General features: G+C 42.9%; 1 protein-coding gene across 4 annotated transcripts in view; it reads left to right on the plus strand.

Moving 5' to 3' along the window:
- ANK3 (ankyrin 3) overlaps positions 1-19,999 on the plus strand; it is a 762,832-nt gene that overhangs the window by 291,155 nt on the left and 451,678 nt on the right. The window contains exon 1 of one of the 4 annotated variants that reach the window (XM_073685439.1): positions 5,637-5,655. The exons of the other annotated variants lie outside the window; for them this stretch is intronic. Within the exon in view, the coding sequence (XP_073541540.1) occupies positions 5,653-5,655 (3 nt within the window). The 5' untranslated portion in view covers positions 5,637-5,652. Of the gene's footprint in view, positions 1-5,636; positions 5,656-19,999 lie in introns of those variants that run through there. 4 annotated transcript variants of the gene reach the window in all.

The following is a 19,999-nucleotide window of genomic DNA, read 5'->3' on the forward strand; positions in this document are numbered from 1 at the left end:
GTCGATCACCTCCCTCTCCACCATCTGGGATGAAGTCAAAGACTCAGGCTGGAGCCACCTCTTGACCAGCTGCAAAAGGTCATAAGCCTGAGACCGAGCGGGTCGGGTCTCCACATAGGCCCATGGAAATACACGCTGAGCCCTCACGTATGTATTGACCCCCAGTCAGGCAAGGATCTCACCTTTGATCCTCTGGTAGTCCTGGGCGTCCTCCCGACTGAGGTCGAAGTAGGCCTTCTGGGCATCGCCGACCAAAAACGGAGCCACCACTTCCGCCCACTGGCCGGCTGGTAGGTTTTCTCGCTCTGCTGTACATTCGTAGATGGACAGGAAGGCTTCCACGTCATCCTCCGGTCCCATCTTCCTCAATGCTGAGCGAACCTTGGCCCGGGCCTCTTGAGTTTCTGGGGCTGGTGCTGTCGGTGTCTCCAGCAGGGCTGTGAGCTGCTGCACGATTAGCTCATTGGTGTGCTGCTGCTGCTTGAACTGCTGCTGCCGCTGCGTGAGGGCCAATTGCCTTAACAGCTCCTCCATTTTGTCCACGGGGTTGGGCTGAAAGGTGGCAGGCCAGATTGTGGTCATGCAGCTGCCGGTGGGGTATGCCTCAGTCACAATGCCCGCATTCTCCACCAAGCTGTAAGGCGGCGGTGTTCACACCGTGCAGTAACTGAGGCAGTGACCCAAGCAAGTCCAACATAAGCAGCTTTTATTCAGGACTCACGGGTAAAACAGAAAATCCTCTGGTTCGCAGCCGGCTTAACATAAGTCCATAACAAAGGTTGCCGGGGGCGACGGCCGCGCCGGGCCGCTCAGAGCCTGACGGGTACAGAGCCTTCCCAGGTGTAGGTTCAGATACACACAGGCCCGCCGAGCTTTCCTGCTATGTTCCTAGTTGGTCCCAACACTGAACAACACTAATCCTTAATGCAGGGTTTTTTAAAGGACCTGTGGCAAGAGGCCCTGGAAAACCCGGGTTGGAGGGAGGAGGCCTCCCCACTGCCTTCCTGCAGCCTGCTCCAAGAAATGAAGGCCCTGCCGGGTTTTACTAATCTGCCTTAGCTAGATAGCCTGACCAGGTCAATGCTCACCCTCATTCCTGCATTGCAGCCGCAGCTGTGTCTGTGACTGTAATGCACTTCAACAGGTTTAATAGGTCTCTGTACACATTCTGGGGGATATATAACGTCCCTCGTATACGATCCCCGTCACTGCCTCACAATATATGCATTTAAGGGTTAACTTATTGAAAATAAGCTGGCAGCATGTAATAGAGCAGTAGAAGCTGAACAAAATGATACATAGGTTTTTAAGAAAACACTTAGTAGAACTTGAATTATACTAATTTAAATCCAATTGTTTTTGTCAAGTGGGCGTATCTAATCATTGGTTGATCTACCTTAATGATCTTAATGCAGATTTATGCTAGAAAGGTGGTCAATCACTGAAAAGGAATTTCCATTCAATTGAAAAGCCTAGAAAGTGCAAGTAAATGAGTAGATTATGAGTTCTGCTGAGTCGTTTCCCACAAACCAGTGTATCATTCTGCTCAGCTTCTCCTGCTCTACTGTATAACTTGCTGCATTCATTTTCAACGTGACAAGTTCGCTTTAAGTTTATACATGCCAGCTGAAATGAACAGATGATGCTAACTAGTGTGCCACTTGGGAGAATAGACTGAGTTGTGTGACTGAGGAGGGAAGTGATGACCTTGATAGAAGGGAGGTTTTTTCTTGTATGTCTAATGGTGTCTAAAAAGTGAGAATCAACCTGGGCCTTCAGTTAAAATAAAAATAAAATAGGAGCTGAGTTCTGAGCACTGATCGCCAATAATAGCGTTTCTCAACCAAAGTAGTCAGCGGATCCCCAGAAGACTATAACAGCAATTAAGGAAAAATAAAAAAAAGCTTGGATAGGAAGAAAAATGATAAAGGTTTTTTTTTAATATAATAATGTAAAATTAGTCCACTTTAAAGCAGATCTTTCATCAGATTTCACAATACAAAACATATACATTATTATTTGGTGAAATGTGTATTGAACACATCATCAATTTGTCTTCAACTCTTTTCTATGGGAGTCTTCCTATGGACGACACCCAGTTGGCAAAAAAAATGATTTATATACAAGGAAGAGGGTACCGTATCTAAGGAATGGAGAGGCACAGGAAAAAAATGAAAATGAATGGCAATTTCAGGAGAAGAACAAGATTTACAACAGGTGAAAAAAAAAAAATATATATATATATATATATATATATATATATATATATATATATAATGTCAAGTGACAGGTCCTCTTTAAAGGTAAAAACTAATTTGGCTGCAATTTCTGATTATAAAATGGTCACTGCAACAAAACAGAGAAACGTCAACATCTTTGGTTGCTACTCTACCTGCAGTCTATTGCTATACAGTCAATCGAGAACCACTTAAATTATATCACATGTGAGTCATATACACTGCTCAAAAAAATAAAGGGAACACTTAAACAACAGAATATAACTCCAAGTAAATCAAACTTCTGTGAAATTAAACTGTCCACTTAGGAAGCAACACTGATTGACAATCAATTTCACATGCTCTTGCGCAAATGGAATAGACAATAGATGGAAATTATTGGCAATTATCAAGACACAATAAAAGAGTGGTTCTGCAGGTGGGGACCACAGACCACATCTCAGTACCAATGCTTTCTGTCTGATGTTTTGGTCACTTTTGAATGTTGGTTGTGCTTTCACACTCGTGGTAGCATGAGACGGACTATACTGCCCACAGAAGTTGCTCAGGTAGTGCAGCTCATCCAGGATGGCACATCAATGCAAGCTGTGGCAAGAAGATTTGCTGTGTCTGTCAGTGTAGTGTCCAGAGGCTGGAGGCGCTGCCAGGAAACAGGCCAGTAAACCAGGAGACGTGGAGGGGGCCGTAGGAGAGCAACAACCCAGCAGCAGGACCGCTACCTCCGCCTTTGTGTAAGGAGTAACAGGAGGAGCACTGCCAGTGCCCTGCAAAATGACCTCCAGCAGGCCACAAATGTGCATGTGTCTGCACAAACGGTTAGAAACCGACTCCATGAGGATGGTATGAGGGCCCAACGTCCACAGATGCTCACAGCCCAACACCGTGCAGGACGCTTTGCATTTGCCACAGAACACCAGGATTGGCAAAGTCGCCACTGGCACCCTGTGTTCTTCACAGATGAAAGCAGGTTCACACTGAGCACATGTGCCAGATGTGACAGAGTCTGGAGACGCCGTGGAGAGCGATCTGCTGCCTGCAGCATCCTTCAGCATGACCAGTTTGGCAGTGGGTCAGTAATGGTGTGGGGTGGCATTTCTTTGGAGGGCCGCACAGCATCCATGTGCTCGCCAGAGGTAGCCTGACTGCCATTAGGTACCGAGATGAGATCCTCAGACCCCTTGTGAGACCATATGCTGGTGCGGTTGACCCTGGGTTCCTCCTAATGCAGGACAATGCCAGACCTCATGTGGCTGGAGTGTGTCAGCCGTTCCTGCAAGATGAAGGCATTGAAGCTATAGACTGGCCCGCCCGTTCCCCAGACCTGAATCCGATTGAGTACATCTGGGACATCATGTCTCGCTCCATCCACCAACGTCACGTTGCACCACAGACTGTCTAGGAGTTGGTGGATGCTTTAGTTCAGGTCCGGAAGGAAATCCCACAGGAAACCATCCGCAACCTCATCAGGAGCATGCCAGGCGTTGTAGGGAGGTCATACAGGGACGTGGAGGCCACACACAATACTGAGCCTCATTTTGACTTGTTTTAAAGACATTACACCAAAGTTGGATCAGCCTGTAGTGTATTTTTCCACTTTAATTTTGGGGGTGACTCCAAATCCAGGCCTCCATTGGTTAATAAATTTGATTTCCATTGATGATTTTTGTGTGATTTTGTTGTCAGCACATTCAACTTTGTACAGAACAAAGTATTCAATGAGAATATTTCATTCATTCAGATCTAGGATGTGTTATTTGAGTGTTCCCTTTATTTTCTTGAGCAGTGTAGATAGTACCTGATCTCTACCAACATTAAGAATAAGGCCTCATTCAGACATCCTTTTCTTGTACCTAAAAATACGGCCGTTGTTTGTCAGTGTTTTGGACTCGAGGTTTATCAGTGTTTGGTCTGTGTGTCAGTATTTACCTTCAGTGTTTCATCAGTCATTTTCACTGATGAAAAAATAAGTAAATTATGAAGCTTCTCCCATACAATGTTAAAGTGGTTGTCCACTTTAGGATAATGTCAGAAAGGTGGGGGTGTGACACTCGGCACGCCCGCCGATCAGCTGTCCTCTATGCCGGTGGCGAGTGGAAGTGCTCAGTCAATTGAATAGGGGGCAGATACCCAGCCATGGCCACTATCAGTAGACGGAGTGGAACACTTCCGACTGAGAACAGCTGATCGGCGGGGGTGCCGTGTTTCCCACCCCCAACAATCAGAAATTGATGACGTATCCTAAGGATAGGTCATCAGTGTTAAAGTAGTGGATGACCTCTTTAATCATGGACAGTCCTCGGACTTGTCACTGATGCCATCTGTGTGCTGTTCGTGATTTTCAAGAACCCATTGATGTGTATGGGTGATTTTTGATCCGTGACTTGGATCAAAAACAGACATGAACGCAAAAGAAGGCAGAAATGTGAACGGCCTCATAGACTATAATTGATACGTGTTTTATCCGAGAAAAACATTGATAGAACACGTGAAAAATCTACATCTGAATGAGGCCTAAGCAGAATCTTAACAGATCCCTGACAGTAGGAAACAGGGCGGCTTCCTCCAGGAATTCCTAGAGGTGGGATCTGAATATATCAGACATTCATGGCAAATCTTTGACTCTATGTTGGAAGTACCCCTTTAATTGAAGTTTCTTTTATTCATTGTCAGTTCTGACGATATAAACCTTTTCCAATAACAATCATTTCCATATCACGCTGCTATGAAGTGGTGAATTCCAGGTCCCGGAGATAAGTCCTGATTACCAGTGTTTGCATAAAGCGTGTTTGAAGATTACTTGTATGTTTGCTGTCAGGCTGGATGGGATTGTGCACGACACCAGTAAGCGTTCTGGGGTTTGCTGCTATTTGTGGCTCCTTTGAGATGTCAGTTGCCTAGGAAATCACTGGCAGATTGCCACCACAACCTGCTCCCGGCTGGCCTACAAAGGGAGAAAGCTGCAACAGATCTAGCTGCAATCATTACATTCTTCCTGAAGGGATCGCCATGGTGGACTTAAGAGGCTTACATGTCCCTCACCTGCCCCAATTGCACATCTGTTGCTCACTAAATAGTAGAAAACTATCAGAATGGTTATTTAGTGCTCAATAAATTAATAATTTTAATGCTGGCAATGTGTCAATCCATCAAATATCTACCTCACCGCAAGGTTAAATGCTTCTATTTCGTTGGCACATCAGGTCTTATCCTACTTTATGTCACAACCACTTAGCAAGATGGTAACGAGATTAGCCTTGTGTGATTAGCGGGCTCATACTCTGTCCTTTTCTCTTTCCAGGTAAGTGGCAGTGAATTGTATCTTTCTTGGTATCACTTTCTATGGTGATGGTGGATTTAATAAAATTGAGAAAAGTCTGCTATGCTGATATTCCAGGGATTTAATGGCTGACGAAGGATGGTAAGTGCGAATGACCCGTCGTGCCTCCGCACTCGCCTGCAGCGGGTTTTAGGTGCAAGTGCAGTGTGTTTCCTTCCCATAAAATGGAGTAAAATCAGGAGGACTTTGCTAGATTGCGAGATATTGATTTTCTGTAGTTATCTGTTTTTCTCAAGTTGTTGCGCTGTCAGGAAGCGTGCCCATGAAAATGTCAGCGTTTTTTTTTGGAAATGAATACTTGCTACTCATGACGCTACTTTGTAATTACACCCAAGAAGATACACGAGCATTATCAATAATGTGTTCCTATATATCAGAGAGGTTTACTATTCATGTAGGACGAGTTCTCCTGACGTTAATATATTCATCCACATGCTGATACTTAGTATCCACTTTAGCACTTTTATGCATTTTCTATATACGTCACTTGTGTAGCTTTTGCAGTTCTTCCACATATATAATGATATTTTATGATTATGGAATATTGTTTGTATTTTTTATCTGTATTACATAATGAGATTGCACTAAATAATATCAGTTATGCCATGTATTCACATTTGCCCTATTTAAATGCACTTGTAACATCATATGATGGTGTGAAAAAGGTTCCAGGACGAAGCGAAACGTTTCTCTAACAACATGCCTCAATTAAGACACAACTTTTTCAACTTTTTTTAATTCTGAAGAGCCACCATTTTCATGTTACATTATCAATAAAGATAATTTATAATATAAATTCAATATAATTATTATATAATATAATAATATAATTCAATAATAATAGGAGTTTTTCTGTGCTGGGCTTGGATGTTTAGATGGAAAATGTCAAAATTCCATACAGAATTTATAACTGTGTCTGTACCAGGGCAATGTACACATCTGTTCTATACAGAATGAAGGGGTTTAAAATTTAGTGCAATTTTACAAGTTTTTTAAAAATGCATGGACGCTATTGTAATTTTAAATGTTTTTAAGACTGTAAATTCTTTGTATAATGAGATGATCTTTTTACTGTCAGTGAATAGAAATAACTTATTCAAATCCAAACAACATCGTACTCACAAAGATTTCCAGAATGTCATATTAAACTCCGCATTTTAGACTAAATCAAAAAGGAAAGTGAGCCCCACAAATAAGAGGGCTCAATTGACCAGAGTTTTTTAAACAAAAATTATTACTTTATTTAGACATTTATTACATGATTAAAACATCATAGTGCTACACAGGGAGGACACTGCTAGCTCCAATGTTCTTTTAGTCACAGTCGGACATAATTAGGGTACATACAAAAAATCGAGGGTACATAATTAGGGTACATTTAAAATATATACTATTTTTGTAAATAATTGTCTCAAACCACTGCTTCTCAGTCCTGTTTGAATTAAAGTGAAAAGTGCCTAGTGCAAAACAGGTTTTCTTTTGGTCAATTCCTTGTTGGACCTATAAAATATCCATCCATCTATAAGGAATATTTGTATATTTATAAGGCTAATATAACGCCTAACTAACCAATAAAGTGGCTATAAAAGGGTAAGTGCCCTCTTGGTATCCGTCCCTATACAGCGGTAAGTAAGTCCCCTCTAGATATCTGTCCCTATGCAGCGCATACACATAGATTCTTCTAATAGGTAATTGTCCGTACTTACTTATAGGAGTATAGGAGTAATGCCCGTGTCCTCACGCCCCTACGCGCGAATCGCCCTTGCTTCGTCGGGGGCTTGTTTTGGGATAAGCAAGCATTGCCTTATATAAGGAATGTTGTCCAGTCTCATATCCGGCCTGGTATGTGAGATTACTTCCGGACTGTGATGGCAGCGCAAGCACCCGTCGGCGCATGCGTCACCACACGTCACATCCTATGGGACACTTCCGCCCGCCGACAATGGAACGCAAGCGTGCCGCCGCTGCGTCAGTGGGCGAAAGGTCCGGAGTGACAGTGGCACGCATGCGCACTAGGGAGCGAAGGAGAAGAGTTATGGAAGTGGATGGTAAGTATAATGAGACAAGTCCTACAATATTCAGATACAAATATATTCCTCATTATGATAGCGGGTCCAACTACAGGGAATTATATAGGGATTACTACTAATTCTGTTTGCCTTCATCGATTGTCCCTAGTACCAAGTAATGTTAAACAAATTCACAATAAGGAAGGAAGGAATATATATCCCAACCCTTATGGGGTGGCCATACATAATGTAAAGGCTTTTGACTGTAGTCCAATGCCAGCATGCGTTCACATGCCAAGTTGACATATGCACGCATGATGCCGTCAAGGACTCAAAACAGCCCATATTTGATATACATATTGTAATGCACACGCCCGGACTGACTGGCGTGTGCATGTTTATGTAGTGATTCCACTGTGCCATGAACCGGAGAGTGCCTGGAGGGGCGTAACTAAGTATCTGCCCGATCCGACCAAGGTCGCACGACGGCATACGACGCCAGTGCACCAGGGAGGAACCGAGCAGAGGAACCAGGGTCTACTCCAGGTCAGACTCCGGACACGGCTGTTGACCCACACCGGGGAATACTGGAACAGGCAGACTAGAGCACAGGCTGGGTAGGGTCCAGTACAGACTGGGAGACAAATTCGAAACCGCAGACGCGGCGGACAGGGCCGAGCAAAGCGAAAACCGCAGACGCGGCGGACAGAGCCGAGCAAAGCGAAAACCGCAGACGTGGCGGACAGAGCCGAGCAAAGCGAAAACCGCAGACGCGGCGGACAGAGCCGAGCAAAGCGAAAACCGCAGACGCGGCGGACAGAGCCGAGCAAAGCGAAAACCGCAGACGCGGCGGACAGAGCCGAGCAAAGCGAAAACCGCAGACGCGGCGGACAGAGCCGAGCAAAGCGAAAACCGCAGACGCGGCGGACAGAGCCGAGCAAAGCGAAAACCGCAGACGCGGAGGACAGAGCCGAGCAAAGCGAAAACCGCAGACGCGGCGGACAGAGCCGAGCAAAGCGAAAACCGCAGACGCGGCGGACAGAGCCGAGCAAAGCGAAAACCGCAGACGCGGCGGACAAAGCCGAGCAAAGCGAAAACCGCAGATGCGGCGGACAGAGCCGAGCAAAGCGAAAACCGCAGACGCGGCGGACAGAGCCGAGCAAAGCGAAAACCGCAGATGCGGCGGACAGAGCCGAGCAAAGCGAAAACCGCAGACGCGGCGGACAGAGCCGAGCAAAGCGAAAACCGCAGACGCGGCGGACAGAGCTGAGGAAAGCGAAAACCGCAGACGCGGTGGGAACAGGGCTCTGTTCACACGGAACAGACTAGAAGGAAAAGGCAGAACCAGATACCCACAGGGTACTTGCAGAGAAGTAGCGAGTGGACCACAAACTCACAAACGGAAGTACAGTGACAACGAGCAGGAGTTAGGTACGAGTTCAGACTCTGCAGAAAAAGGAAGGGAACGGACATAGAGGAAAAACAGGTAAAGGATAGGAGAGAGTTCAGACTGGAACTGAGTGTACGGAGGAGACTGACACTGTAGCGGAATACAGGAGCGGGTCTGGGAATACGGCCCCCAGAAGGCGGGAGGAACAGGCTAGGAGCGTGTTAAGACAGGCCTGGAAATACAGCCTCCAGGATAGGCAGACAAGAGAACACAGACAGGACTCAGTTCAGACACGGGAACTGATACCGCAAGGCAGGAGACATAGACAGGACTCGGTTCAGACACGGGAACTGGTACCGCAAGGCAGGAGACAAAGACAGGACTCAGTTCAGACACGGGAACTGATACCGCAAGGCAGGAGACATAGACAGGACTCAGTTCAGACACGGGAACTGATACCGCAAGGCAGGAGACATAGACAGGACTCAGTTCAGACACGGGAACTGATACCGCAAGGCAGGTAACATAGACAGGACCTGGCATGTCAGAGACAAAAGCCAACTGACAGGGCAAGATGCTCAGGCATCAGTTAATTAGGGCAGCTGATTTAAATACCAGGTGATAGACAGCAATAGGCTGAGGACGCACAAGGGGTGTGCCTGCAGCAGGTAAAAAAAGCAGGAAGTGATCGGGCGCCGCCCTTAAGCAGCAGACACAGAAGCAAACAGACAGCATGGAGGGAAGCCAGAGAGACACCCTGGACTGGAGATAAAGTACGCGCTCTTGCACAGTGGGAGATGGACCACCATGCAAGGACGCCGCCAGGTATGTTACACATATCTCCCAGGCATATAGTATCTAGGAGACAGCCTACATAAGTAGAAAACTTGCATAAAATCTGTTGCATGCTTCCATAGGCCTAGTGGATTACCCAAACCCCAAAATTTAGCACCCATCCCTCCCAAATCAAGCTGCCACATGATAGTTTCTGCATAGGGACAGATATCTACAGGGGACTTACCGCTGTATAGGGACGGATACCAAGAGGGCACTTACCCTTTTATGGCCACTTTATTGGTTAGTTAGGCGTTATATTAGCCATATAAATATACAAATATTCCTTATAGATGGATGGATATTTTATAGATCCAACAAGGAATTGACCAAAAGAAAACCCGTTTTGCACTACACACTTGTCACTTTAATTCAAACAGGACTGAGAAGCAGTGGTTTGAGACAATTATTTACAAAAATAGTATATATTTTAAATGTACCCTAATTATGTACCCTCGATTTTTTGTATGTACCCTAATTATGTCCGACTGTGACTAAAAGAACATTGGAGCTAGCAGTGTCCTCCCTGTGTAGCACTATGATGTTTTAATCATGTAATAAATGTCTAAATAAAGTAATAATTTTAGTTTAAAAAACTCTGGTCACTTGAGCCCTCTTATTTGTGGGGCTCACTTTCCTTTTTGATTTATTCAAATCCAAAGGCTGAAAATCTGCACAGAGCTAATACTTTTAGCAGCAATAAACTTGATTCAATTGTATTCACTCAAAGTAAAGAACACGATAAGCAAAACAACCCTGAGCCAGACTGTAATTAGAGATGAGCGAACCCGAAATGAAAAATTCAGTGTTCGTACCAGACAGTTTCTGTACAGTGCTAAACACAAACTTTTCCTGGAAGTCATTTGCAATGTTTGGAGTTTCAGGGGAAGTCTGTTGCAATGTTTGGAGTTTCGGGGGAAGTCTGTTGCAATGTTTGGAGTTTCAGGGGAAGTCCGTTGCAATGTTCAGAGTTTCAGGGGAAGTCTGTTGCAATGTTTGGAGTTTCGGGGGAAGTCTGTTGCAATGTTTGGAGTTTCAGGGGAAGTCCGTTGCAATGTTCAGAGTTTCAGGGGAAGTCTGTTGCAATGTTTGGAGTTTCGGGGGAAGTCTGTTGCAATGTTTGGAGTTTCAGGGGAAGTCCGTTGCAATGTTCGGAGTTTCGGGGGAAGTCCATTTCAGTGTTCAGAGTTTCAGGGGAAGTCTGTTGCAATGTTTGGAGTTTCGGGGGAAGTCCATTGCAATGTTCAGAGTTTCGGGGGAAGTCTGTTGCAGAGAGAGGAGAGAGAGATTTTCCGGATCAAACATTCAGGTCCCCATTGTTTTCAATGGGGTTCAGGTTCTAGTTGAAGTTCGGGTACAGTTCTGGAACTCGAACCGAACTTTGGAATAAAGTTTGGGTCATGTTCCAAAACCTGAACTTCCACGGGTCCACTCAGCCATAGTTGTAATTACTGTATATTGATACATTATAGGAAAAAAACAGAATATACAACTATGGAAGGGTGAATTCACACATCGCATACTTGTTACCAGTGCTATTGGCATGTTGTGGGCTTTCAAATCCACCTATAAAGTTGGGTTCAGTTAAGAATATGAAATATTTTCTGTTTTTCCTTTGAAAGAAAAAAAAAAGAGAATTTTTAAAGATGAGTGAATTGATAATAAAATTAATTGGATTTATTATGCATTTTTCATGATTTAATGATTTAATTGATCTAGCAAAATAGTGGCCAGCCAGCTGCAAAAGGGTTAAAAAAATAAGGGTTATGAAAAATTGCATTTTCCTGTCCCTAACCTGCCGCTCACTTGTCCAGCTTCTGCAGAACCCCGCATGGTTCTCTGGGCTTTGCTTTGGATGGTCTTCTGACCTTCAATTTTCTCTTTAGGACAGGTGAGGAGCAGGCTTAGGACAAGTCAGCATAAGGCCACGTTCACACATTCAGTATTTGATCAGTATTTTACATCAGTATTTGTAAGCAAAAACCAGGAGTGGGTGATAAATTCAGAAGTGGTGACGTGTTTCTATTATACGTTTCCTCTGATTGTTCCACTCCTGGTTTTGTCTTACAAATACTGATGTAAAATACTGACCAAATACTGAACGTGTGAACGTAGCCTAATATTTATAATTTTTTAACCCCTTCCCAGCCCTCTGTTTACAATAATTTAGGGTCTGGATAGACCTCAGGAACATAATGTCTTTTTGGGTCACTCTTGATTCGTGATGGATTGATTCGGTCCAAAATGACAATATGGGTGAACCTGAATCCAATTTTTAAAAATTGGATCATCTTCAACTATTTTTTTTTATCTTCATAGTGTTCAATATGCCTATTTTTCACATCCGCATGTCACCTTATGTTTATGTTCTTAAGAGTAATTTTCAGCCTCTGGAATATTAAATCCCTGGATATCCACAATCTCACTGTTCCTTCACTATGCCTTTAAAATAAAGCTCAGTTTAGTGGCTGAGTGCAGCCAGGACGGTGAGACAGGAAGCATTGATATTTTTTAATGCATTTAAAGGGGCGGTGTGGTGACCCTTCTGTTCTGCATCTTTGTAAGCAGAGCACACTCATTCATAAGTAACAGAATTACATCTAGGGAGCTGTACTCACTTATGGCTTACATAAGCAGACATGGGCATGATTCAGCAGTAATCTAATGATTTTTGTCATCATTTTCTTCTATCACCAGTACTTAAGTGGTACATTTCCAGGCTTTAATTATGTAATGTAGTCAGGAGCCTGATGTTGTCCATGATGCTGTGAAACTTTTGCAAAATATGATGTTTACACCAGAATTTTGTACGGTCAGATCAAATTTATATGACTTTTACTATATAAACTGAAGGGAAATGTCATCTGAAATATTTAAAGGGGTTGTTCAAAAAAAAAGGAAAAAAACTGGACCACACTAGGATGACATCTCAGCGTGGTCCGATTTTCATGGACTGTCAGAATGGAGAAGATGGAGACATTTTTTTTTATTTCTCTACGCACAAGAAAAACGGATGGCGCTCGAATACTGAACGTGGCCTAATGGGAATCTGTCTGCAGGTTTTTGCTATTTAATCTGAGAGGAGCAAAATGTAGGGCAAGTGAGCCCGATTCCAAGGATGTGTCACTCACTAGGTTGTGTGTTATAGTTTCAGTACAATCAGTGTTTTATCAGCAGGAGATAATCACTGCCTGACTAGGTCTCACATGCGCAGTAGTCAAGCTAATCTACGTAACTCCACCCCCCACCACTGATTGGCAGCTTCCAGTGTAGACTGTGCATTGTCAGCAAGATACTAATTAGTGGTGTGGATGGGGTTTTACACAGTTTAGCAATATGACCACTGCCTTATCTATAACAGATAAAACAGTGATTCTATCAAAACTGCATCAAGCAGTCCAGTAGGTGATACATTGTTGGAATCAGGCTTTTTTGCCCTATATTCTGCTGCTCTCAGATTACATAGCAAAAACCTGCTGACGATTCACTTTAAGGGTAATCATTACAATACTCAGTCTGGTGCTTTCAGGTGATCCTGCATAGAATCTAAGTCTGAAATGCTGCAGTGATTTCAGTAGATCTGTAGTTTTCACACCAGTGAATGAATAGTGATATACGGTATCTCCTAACTAGGGCAAAGAGGAATCCCAGTGGCATGGGCCACAATGAAGCTTGTTAGCCCCAGTGTAAAATCTCCAACTATCATGGGTCTCCAATAGTATTGGACTTCTCATAAGGGTCATAGAGACCTTTTGGGACCTTCTAGGCTCAAGGGACCAGGTGTGACTGCAACCAATGAACACACTGTATTTAAGTCCCTGCCAAGTCCTCAATGCAAAATCCCTAACAGGCTCAGACTTACAATGTGGCATTTTAAAGGGTTTAACCAATACTGGACCAACCCTTCTAAAAATGCTAACGTGCTCCAGATAACATACAAAAACCATACTCGCCTCCTGGACGGCATTGTTCTAGCGATCACTTTGCAGTGTCTCCCAGTAGTCGCATGACATTATGTCATGTGAGCACTGCAGCCTATCATTAGCTGATGATAAGCTGCAGCCTTCACATTTCTGCCTCTAATGGGATGCAACACTCACGTGACAAAAAAATGACATGAGCCTTCCAGGACACACAGCACTGACATCGATGGAATGACGCTGGTCCAGGAGGTGAGTAGGTATGTTTTGTTTTTTTACTTTATTTGAGACACTTTGAAATTTAGGAAGCAATTGTCCAGTATTGGATAACCCCATAAATATAAGTGTGGTCTTATGTGGCAGGGGACCCTTAACACCCTCAGGCACCAGGGTCCAGGCACGACTATAATGTCTGAGCCCCATGTAGCTGAGCCTCTGATTAAGTGTTGCATCTAATTGCTTCTTGCCATATCGGCAATTTCTTTTCATCTTTAGTGATACAATGATACAAACAAAGCAAAAACCTGCAAAAATTTTATTATCAAAGATGGTTACAAATTCTCTGTTCATCCAGATTTGATCCACAATGTGTCATGTTTCATAAATTTAACCTAATCTGTACCCCAGTTTAGAAATAGGAAGCCTTAAAGCTTTTTAATCCCAGAATATTATGTGCTGTCATTGAGAAGAATCTATTTTCTTCTCCTTGGCATCAAAAGAGGAATTTTATTTAAACTAGTTTACTGCCAATTACAATGCGCATGGTATATACCAGCTGAGCCCAGCATACGACTTCAGCACTTTCAGCTCAGTATCCGGGGAACCGAACAAGATCTCACTCCAGGCGTAATTGCAAAAATTTCCTTGTAAGCTTCAAGTCTTCCCCAAGCTGAGCAGGGAAGCGTTTTGATTGCTATATTTAGCAATATATGTAACTTCCTCAACTTCATACTGGAGTTGGGCTGAGGATTTCTGGAGATGAAAATGTATTATTAATATTAAGATCTAAGGGGTAACGTTTCTCCTTGCAGAGAGTGACAAGTTAGGCCTAGCATGTCAGAGTGAGGAGACCTATAAGCTATGCATTGCGTATATATAAGTCTCCTTACTTTGACATGCCAGGCCAGGCCTGGCTTGTCGATCTCCACAAGGAGAAACCTTAGATCCCAGTCTTAAGCCTCTCACCTAGCCAAATCAGATCTCATACTTTGCACTGACGAGGGGCAATACACCGAAACACTGTGTCTACAAATTGAGATTCTGGTTTGGCTTTTATCCTAAATCATATTACAAGGCTCGTTAAAGGGTTGATATTGACTATTAGAATTGCTGCTTCCAATAGGTGACACTTGAGTTCTAGTCCTCTTCCTCTCTGAAGAGGCAATTTGCATTATTAATACTAAGAACATATGTGGCTGTCGAAGCTTTTACTATAGATGACAAAATGTGAAATATCACAATGTATACATCTCAAATTCTTTTTTTAAAAAAACAAGAGTATAAGTAGTACAAATAAAGACATCAGGGATGTACATGAAGGGGTCATGATAAGATGAAAAGTGGGGCTTCCTTATGGTTCTGCTTAACACTACACCATCTATCCGCTATCTAAGACAGGAGGATATGGTGCTTGTCTTGCCTCGGTCGCCTTTTGTGTTCTTTGAGTTAATTCTCCACATCCTTGTTGCTAAAGTTTTGGGACTGCTAGAGAGAAATTCCGGCAGAAGTTCTTCTTACAAGCCATTACAATAAGACATTCTTGCCAACTTTTGGAAGTTGGTCTTGCACCAGTGAGCACCACATTGGGCACATCTCTCCATTCCTCTTCTTTGGTCAGTTCTCCACTCCTTCAGCAACTCTCCAAGAAGCCAGAGCACAAAAAACCTTCTGGAGTATGTGATTTCCGTAAGGTTTCAGCATCACGAGGATTTGCTTACATTTCAGGAAGCCTAAGCAGTCACTTTTCTTCTTGGAATGGCTACGCCATCGCTAATTAGTCTGATAAGATTTTTCTGGCATATCTAATTGATGCTCTAGGGTGTGGAGGGGTAATGGGTGACTTACTGGTGATCCAGAATAAAATGAATCTTATTTCCCTGGTGATTCAGGGTACTAAAAGGGTTGATTTGGCCATAAACATTGGATTAATATTCATTTACACGACCAGGCGACCATGTGTATAGTAGAAAGTTGGGTTCCAGCTTTCCTTCAATGGCATATGTAGATTTCAGCATGCAAAATTCTCTTGTTCTCAGGGTACATCACCTGTTCTCATCGGGGGGGGGGGGGGGGATGCTGCCAGATATACATATTTATGGGGACGTAGGGAGGGATAGCTGTCGGCATTTTCGCTATCCAGCATGTATTGGCCACCTTTAGATGATGCTTCTTTTGTGGCCAAGAGTAATGTGTATTTTGTTTGTCAGCGTGTTGAACATTATATACTCACTCTCACTTCTTCGGCTGCATTAGACAGCTCAATTGCAGTCGTAAAACGACTATGGATCGGCTACATATGTCAGTGGTCTTTTAACAGCCTGTTTAGACAGGCTTATCACATTTCCATGTGCACGGAACGATTGTTATTAAGATTGTTCTGTGCACATAAAATATCATTGTTCTTGACAGCACTTCATCTGTTACACAACACGATGCGCTGCCGAGAGCAATAATTGTTCAATAAATAAACTTAAAAATCATTTCACCCGACAAATGATGTTTTTGCTCATTTGTTGGGTGATTGGCGGCCTGTTTCGACATTCTCATTTCCCTTATCTGCCTGTATAAATGAACCCTTGCTCCCTAATACAGAGAACTATGAATGAACAGGGGACTTTATGGTCAGAAACCCCTTCTGGCGTCCACTTGTCCTGTACTAGAATGGGCTCTGTGTAAATGTTCAGATACTCTGCCATACCTTTCTTCTTTTGACTTTGAAATACATAATTGGGGAAGATTTACTAATCTTGTCCTATTACATAATGCAAACACAGACTAGACAGTCTAAAAATGGCAAATTTACCACAGGGCCTCATGTTAGATGATAAATTTGTTCCATTATTGGACTAATTTTTGCGCAATTTGCCACAATTATCAATTTTCTATTAATCCAATCTTCCTGCAAACCCATCGACTCTTTTAAAGCCTTTCAAGTTTAGGTCTAAAACTGGAAGTGCCAAATTTTTCTAGGTCAAGTCACCCTCCTAATGGTAAATCAACCCCAATGTATTCTTCTACATTCATGCCTAAAGCAAAGTTAAAGCACCTCCCCAGTATTTTTTTTATTTCAGCACTGGAATGGTGGCACTAATGTGAGTATTATACTTACCACCACCTGCCATCATCTTCTGTTCTCGGTGCCGCTCCAGCTGTCTTCTGCAGCTTGTGACCTGCTGGATGGCTCCAGTGTTTGCTGGATGAGCCGGAAGTCACTTTTCAATGTAAGTCTGTGACCCAGAATGAGGCCAGAACGAGGCTCTCATAGACTTACATTGAGATCTTGAGATTGTTACCACTGACTTCCGGTCAGTCAGGAGCTGTGATCACAACATGGTGAAGTGGGACTGGAGCTGTGCCAGGAAAAGAAGACGCTGACTGGTAAGTATATTACTAGGGGTAAGGAGCTTACATTAGTGATACCACTCCAGCACTAAAATTAAAAATAATGTTGGAGTAGTGCTTTAAACATCTCTTCTTAATTCCTGTAAGATTACGAAATTCAGATGTCACACAGGTAGAATAAAACTGTAAGGTCAGGTCGAATCACAGATAGTGCCAAAATGTTGACTGATTTCAAAGTCAGCCAACAGTGTTAAAGATTGTGTGTAAGAGTGGAAAAAAAAACTAGCAATAACTCAAAATTTATAGCAAATAATTGACCGTGTTCTTCCATCTGGAACACTTATGTCGGAGACCCTCATTTACCTCGAGAAAGTACCCTGTCAGGAATGGAGAGGTGGCCACACGTGCGCATAGTGTCGGACTGGGTTGGCAAAGGCCCACCAGTAACATTGATTTTTGGGGTCCACAGTTAAGCTACATGCAAAAATAACTTGACCCTAGTACACAAATTTACTTTTGATTCTATATAATAGTGATTTGGCTAGATTATTTAATGAATGATTAGATTATACCTTTTTTTGCAAATTGTGAATCAAGTTCAATACCGCTGCTCATTAGCACTCCATCACAGCGGCCTACCGGAGGATTCTCCTGTTCCCCTGTGGGCCAGTCCGAGCGGTTCTCTTGATTTATTTCTAAGGAAGCTTTGAAAATTGTTGTTTTGGACAACCCCTTAAAAGCAAAATTATGGCTCAGGTTTTTTTTTAAAGTAGATTTACTATGAAATATATTTAAAGTATGGCCTGGAAGAAAAGTTCTTCCTTTTGCTCAGTCACCTCTGGCAGCAGCTACAGGCATAATTCTTTATGTTTCATGTAATGATCCACAGTATACAGAACAAAGCCGTGTATGTGGGAGCGGGCGGTGTGTACTCTGCTCTGATTTCACGTTTAATCAGCACTGGGTCAATCAATGCTCTAACACTACTGATGATCAAAATATAATGAGACATTTCGACAGCCTGAACAGCCCTTTCCATGGAGCGTAAGACCGGAAACACGACCGAAATGTACTGATGTGGTGATGACAGGGACACTGAGGTTAATTTTGGTTCCCACTGACAGGACATCTCAGCTGTATCTGAAGATCGGTTCCCATAATTTCCTAGGCAGATACTTAAAATTGATTGCAAAACCAACTGCATTCTCTTGTACATTTAATGGATGTATTGGCAATTTCTCTTTATGTAGATTTGCACAGAACAGACTGTACTCCGAGCTTTTAAAATCCAGATTGTATTTCTGATTGCTCTGCAGTGCAAATACTGTATCAGATGCACTTACTACTCATTATTCTGAGAAACGATTGCCGTAATGCTGATTGAATTGACAGAACGGCAAGAGATGCTGGTAAGGGAAATAATGTGGAATATGAGAACTCATTACACATATGAAAAGACAATGCTAATGAGCGATCATGCCGGAAAATAATTTCTATATACAAAAAAAGAAAAAAATATATTTTTAAAGAGATTTATTCATAATGGACACCTCCTTTTGGACAAACCATTTCTCAATAGATGTTGACCCGGCAAAAAAAAAAGTTGTGTACTGGATTTCTCTTTAAATACCACATTGGATTTTTCGGCCTCCACATGAGTCAGATGCCGGATAAATTAAAAAACGGGCTTCTGTGTCTACCGGCCGCAGACGGAGCTCAACTCTCAACCATTTAAACGTCGTAGTCAATCTCTGACTGCTGCATTTAAATGGAAGCGAGTGGTAGCTCGCGCACACAACTCCCATCAGCCTCTTACAATCTAATCATGGTAGTTAGCAGTGGAATAACAGTCATCCTATGGGCCCCCCCCCCATCATGGTGTATCTATATACATACAGTGGTGTAAAAAAGTATTTGCCCCCTTCCTGATTTATTACTTTGCATGTTTGTCAAACTTCAATGTTTCAGATCACAAAAAAAATTTAAATATTAGACAAAGATAACACAAGTAAACACAAAATGCAGTTTTTAAATGAAGGTCTTTATTATTAAGGGAAAAGTAAATCCAAATCTACCGGGCCCTGTGTGAAAAAGCACCAACAACTGCAACCAAGCGTTTGCGATAACTGGCTATGTCTTTTACAACGCTCTGGAAGAATTTTGGCCCACTCATCTTTGCAAAATTGTTGTAATTCAGCCACATTGGAAGGTTTCTGAGCATGAACCGCTTTTTTAAGGTCATGTCACAGCATCTCAATTGGATTAAGGTCAGGGCTTTGACTAGGCCACTCCAAAGTCTTAATTTGTTTTTTCTTAAGCCATTCAGAGGTGGACTTCCTGGTGTATTTTGGATCGTTGTCCTGCTGCATAACCCAAGTGCGCTTCAGCTTGAGGTCAGGAACAGATGGCCGGACATTTTCCTTCAGGATTTTTGGGTAGACAGCAGAATTCATGGTTCCATTTACGACAGCAAGTCTTCCAGGATCTGAAGTAGCAGAACAGCCCCAGGGCATCACACTACCACTACCATATTTTACTGTTGGTATGATGTCCCTTTTTTGAAATGCTGTGTTACTTCTACGCCTGATGTAATGGGACATATACCTTTGAAAAGTTCAACTTTTGTCTCGTCAGTTCACAGAGTACTCTCCCAAAAGTCTTGGTGATCATCAAGATGTTTTCTGGCAAAAACTGAGACGAACCTTTATGTT

Source organism: Phyllobates terribilis, unplaced genomic scaffold (genome assembly GCF_046119375.1).
Source record: "Phyllobates terribilis strain yellow unplaced genomic scaffold, ASM4611937v1 Scaffold_5__5_contigs__length_657084704, whole genome shotgun sequence".
Classification (NCBI taxonomy): Eukaryota; Metazoa; Chordata; class Amphibia; order Anura; family Dendrobatidae; genus Phyllobates; species Phyllobates terribilis.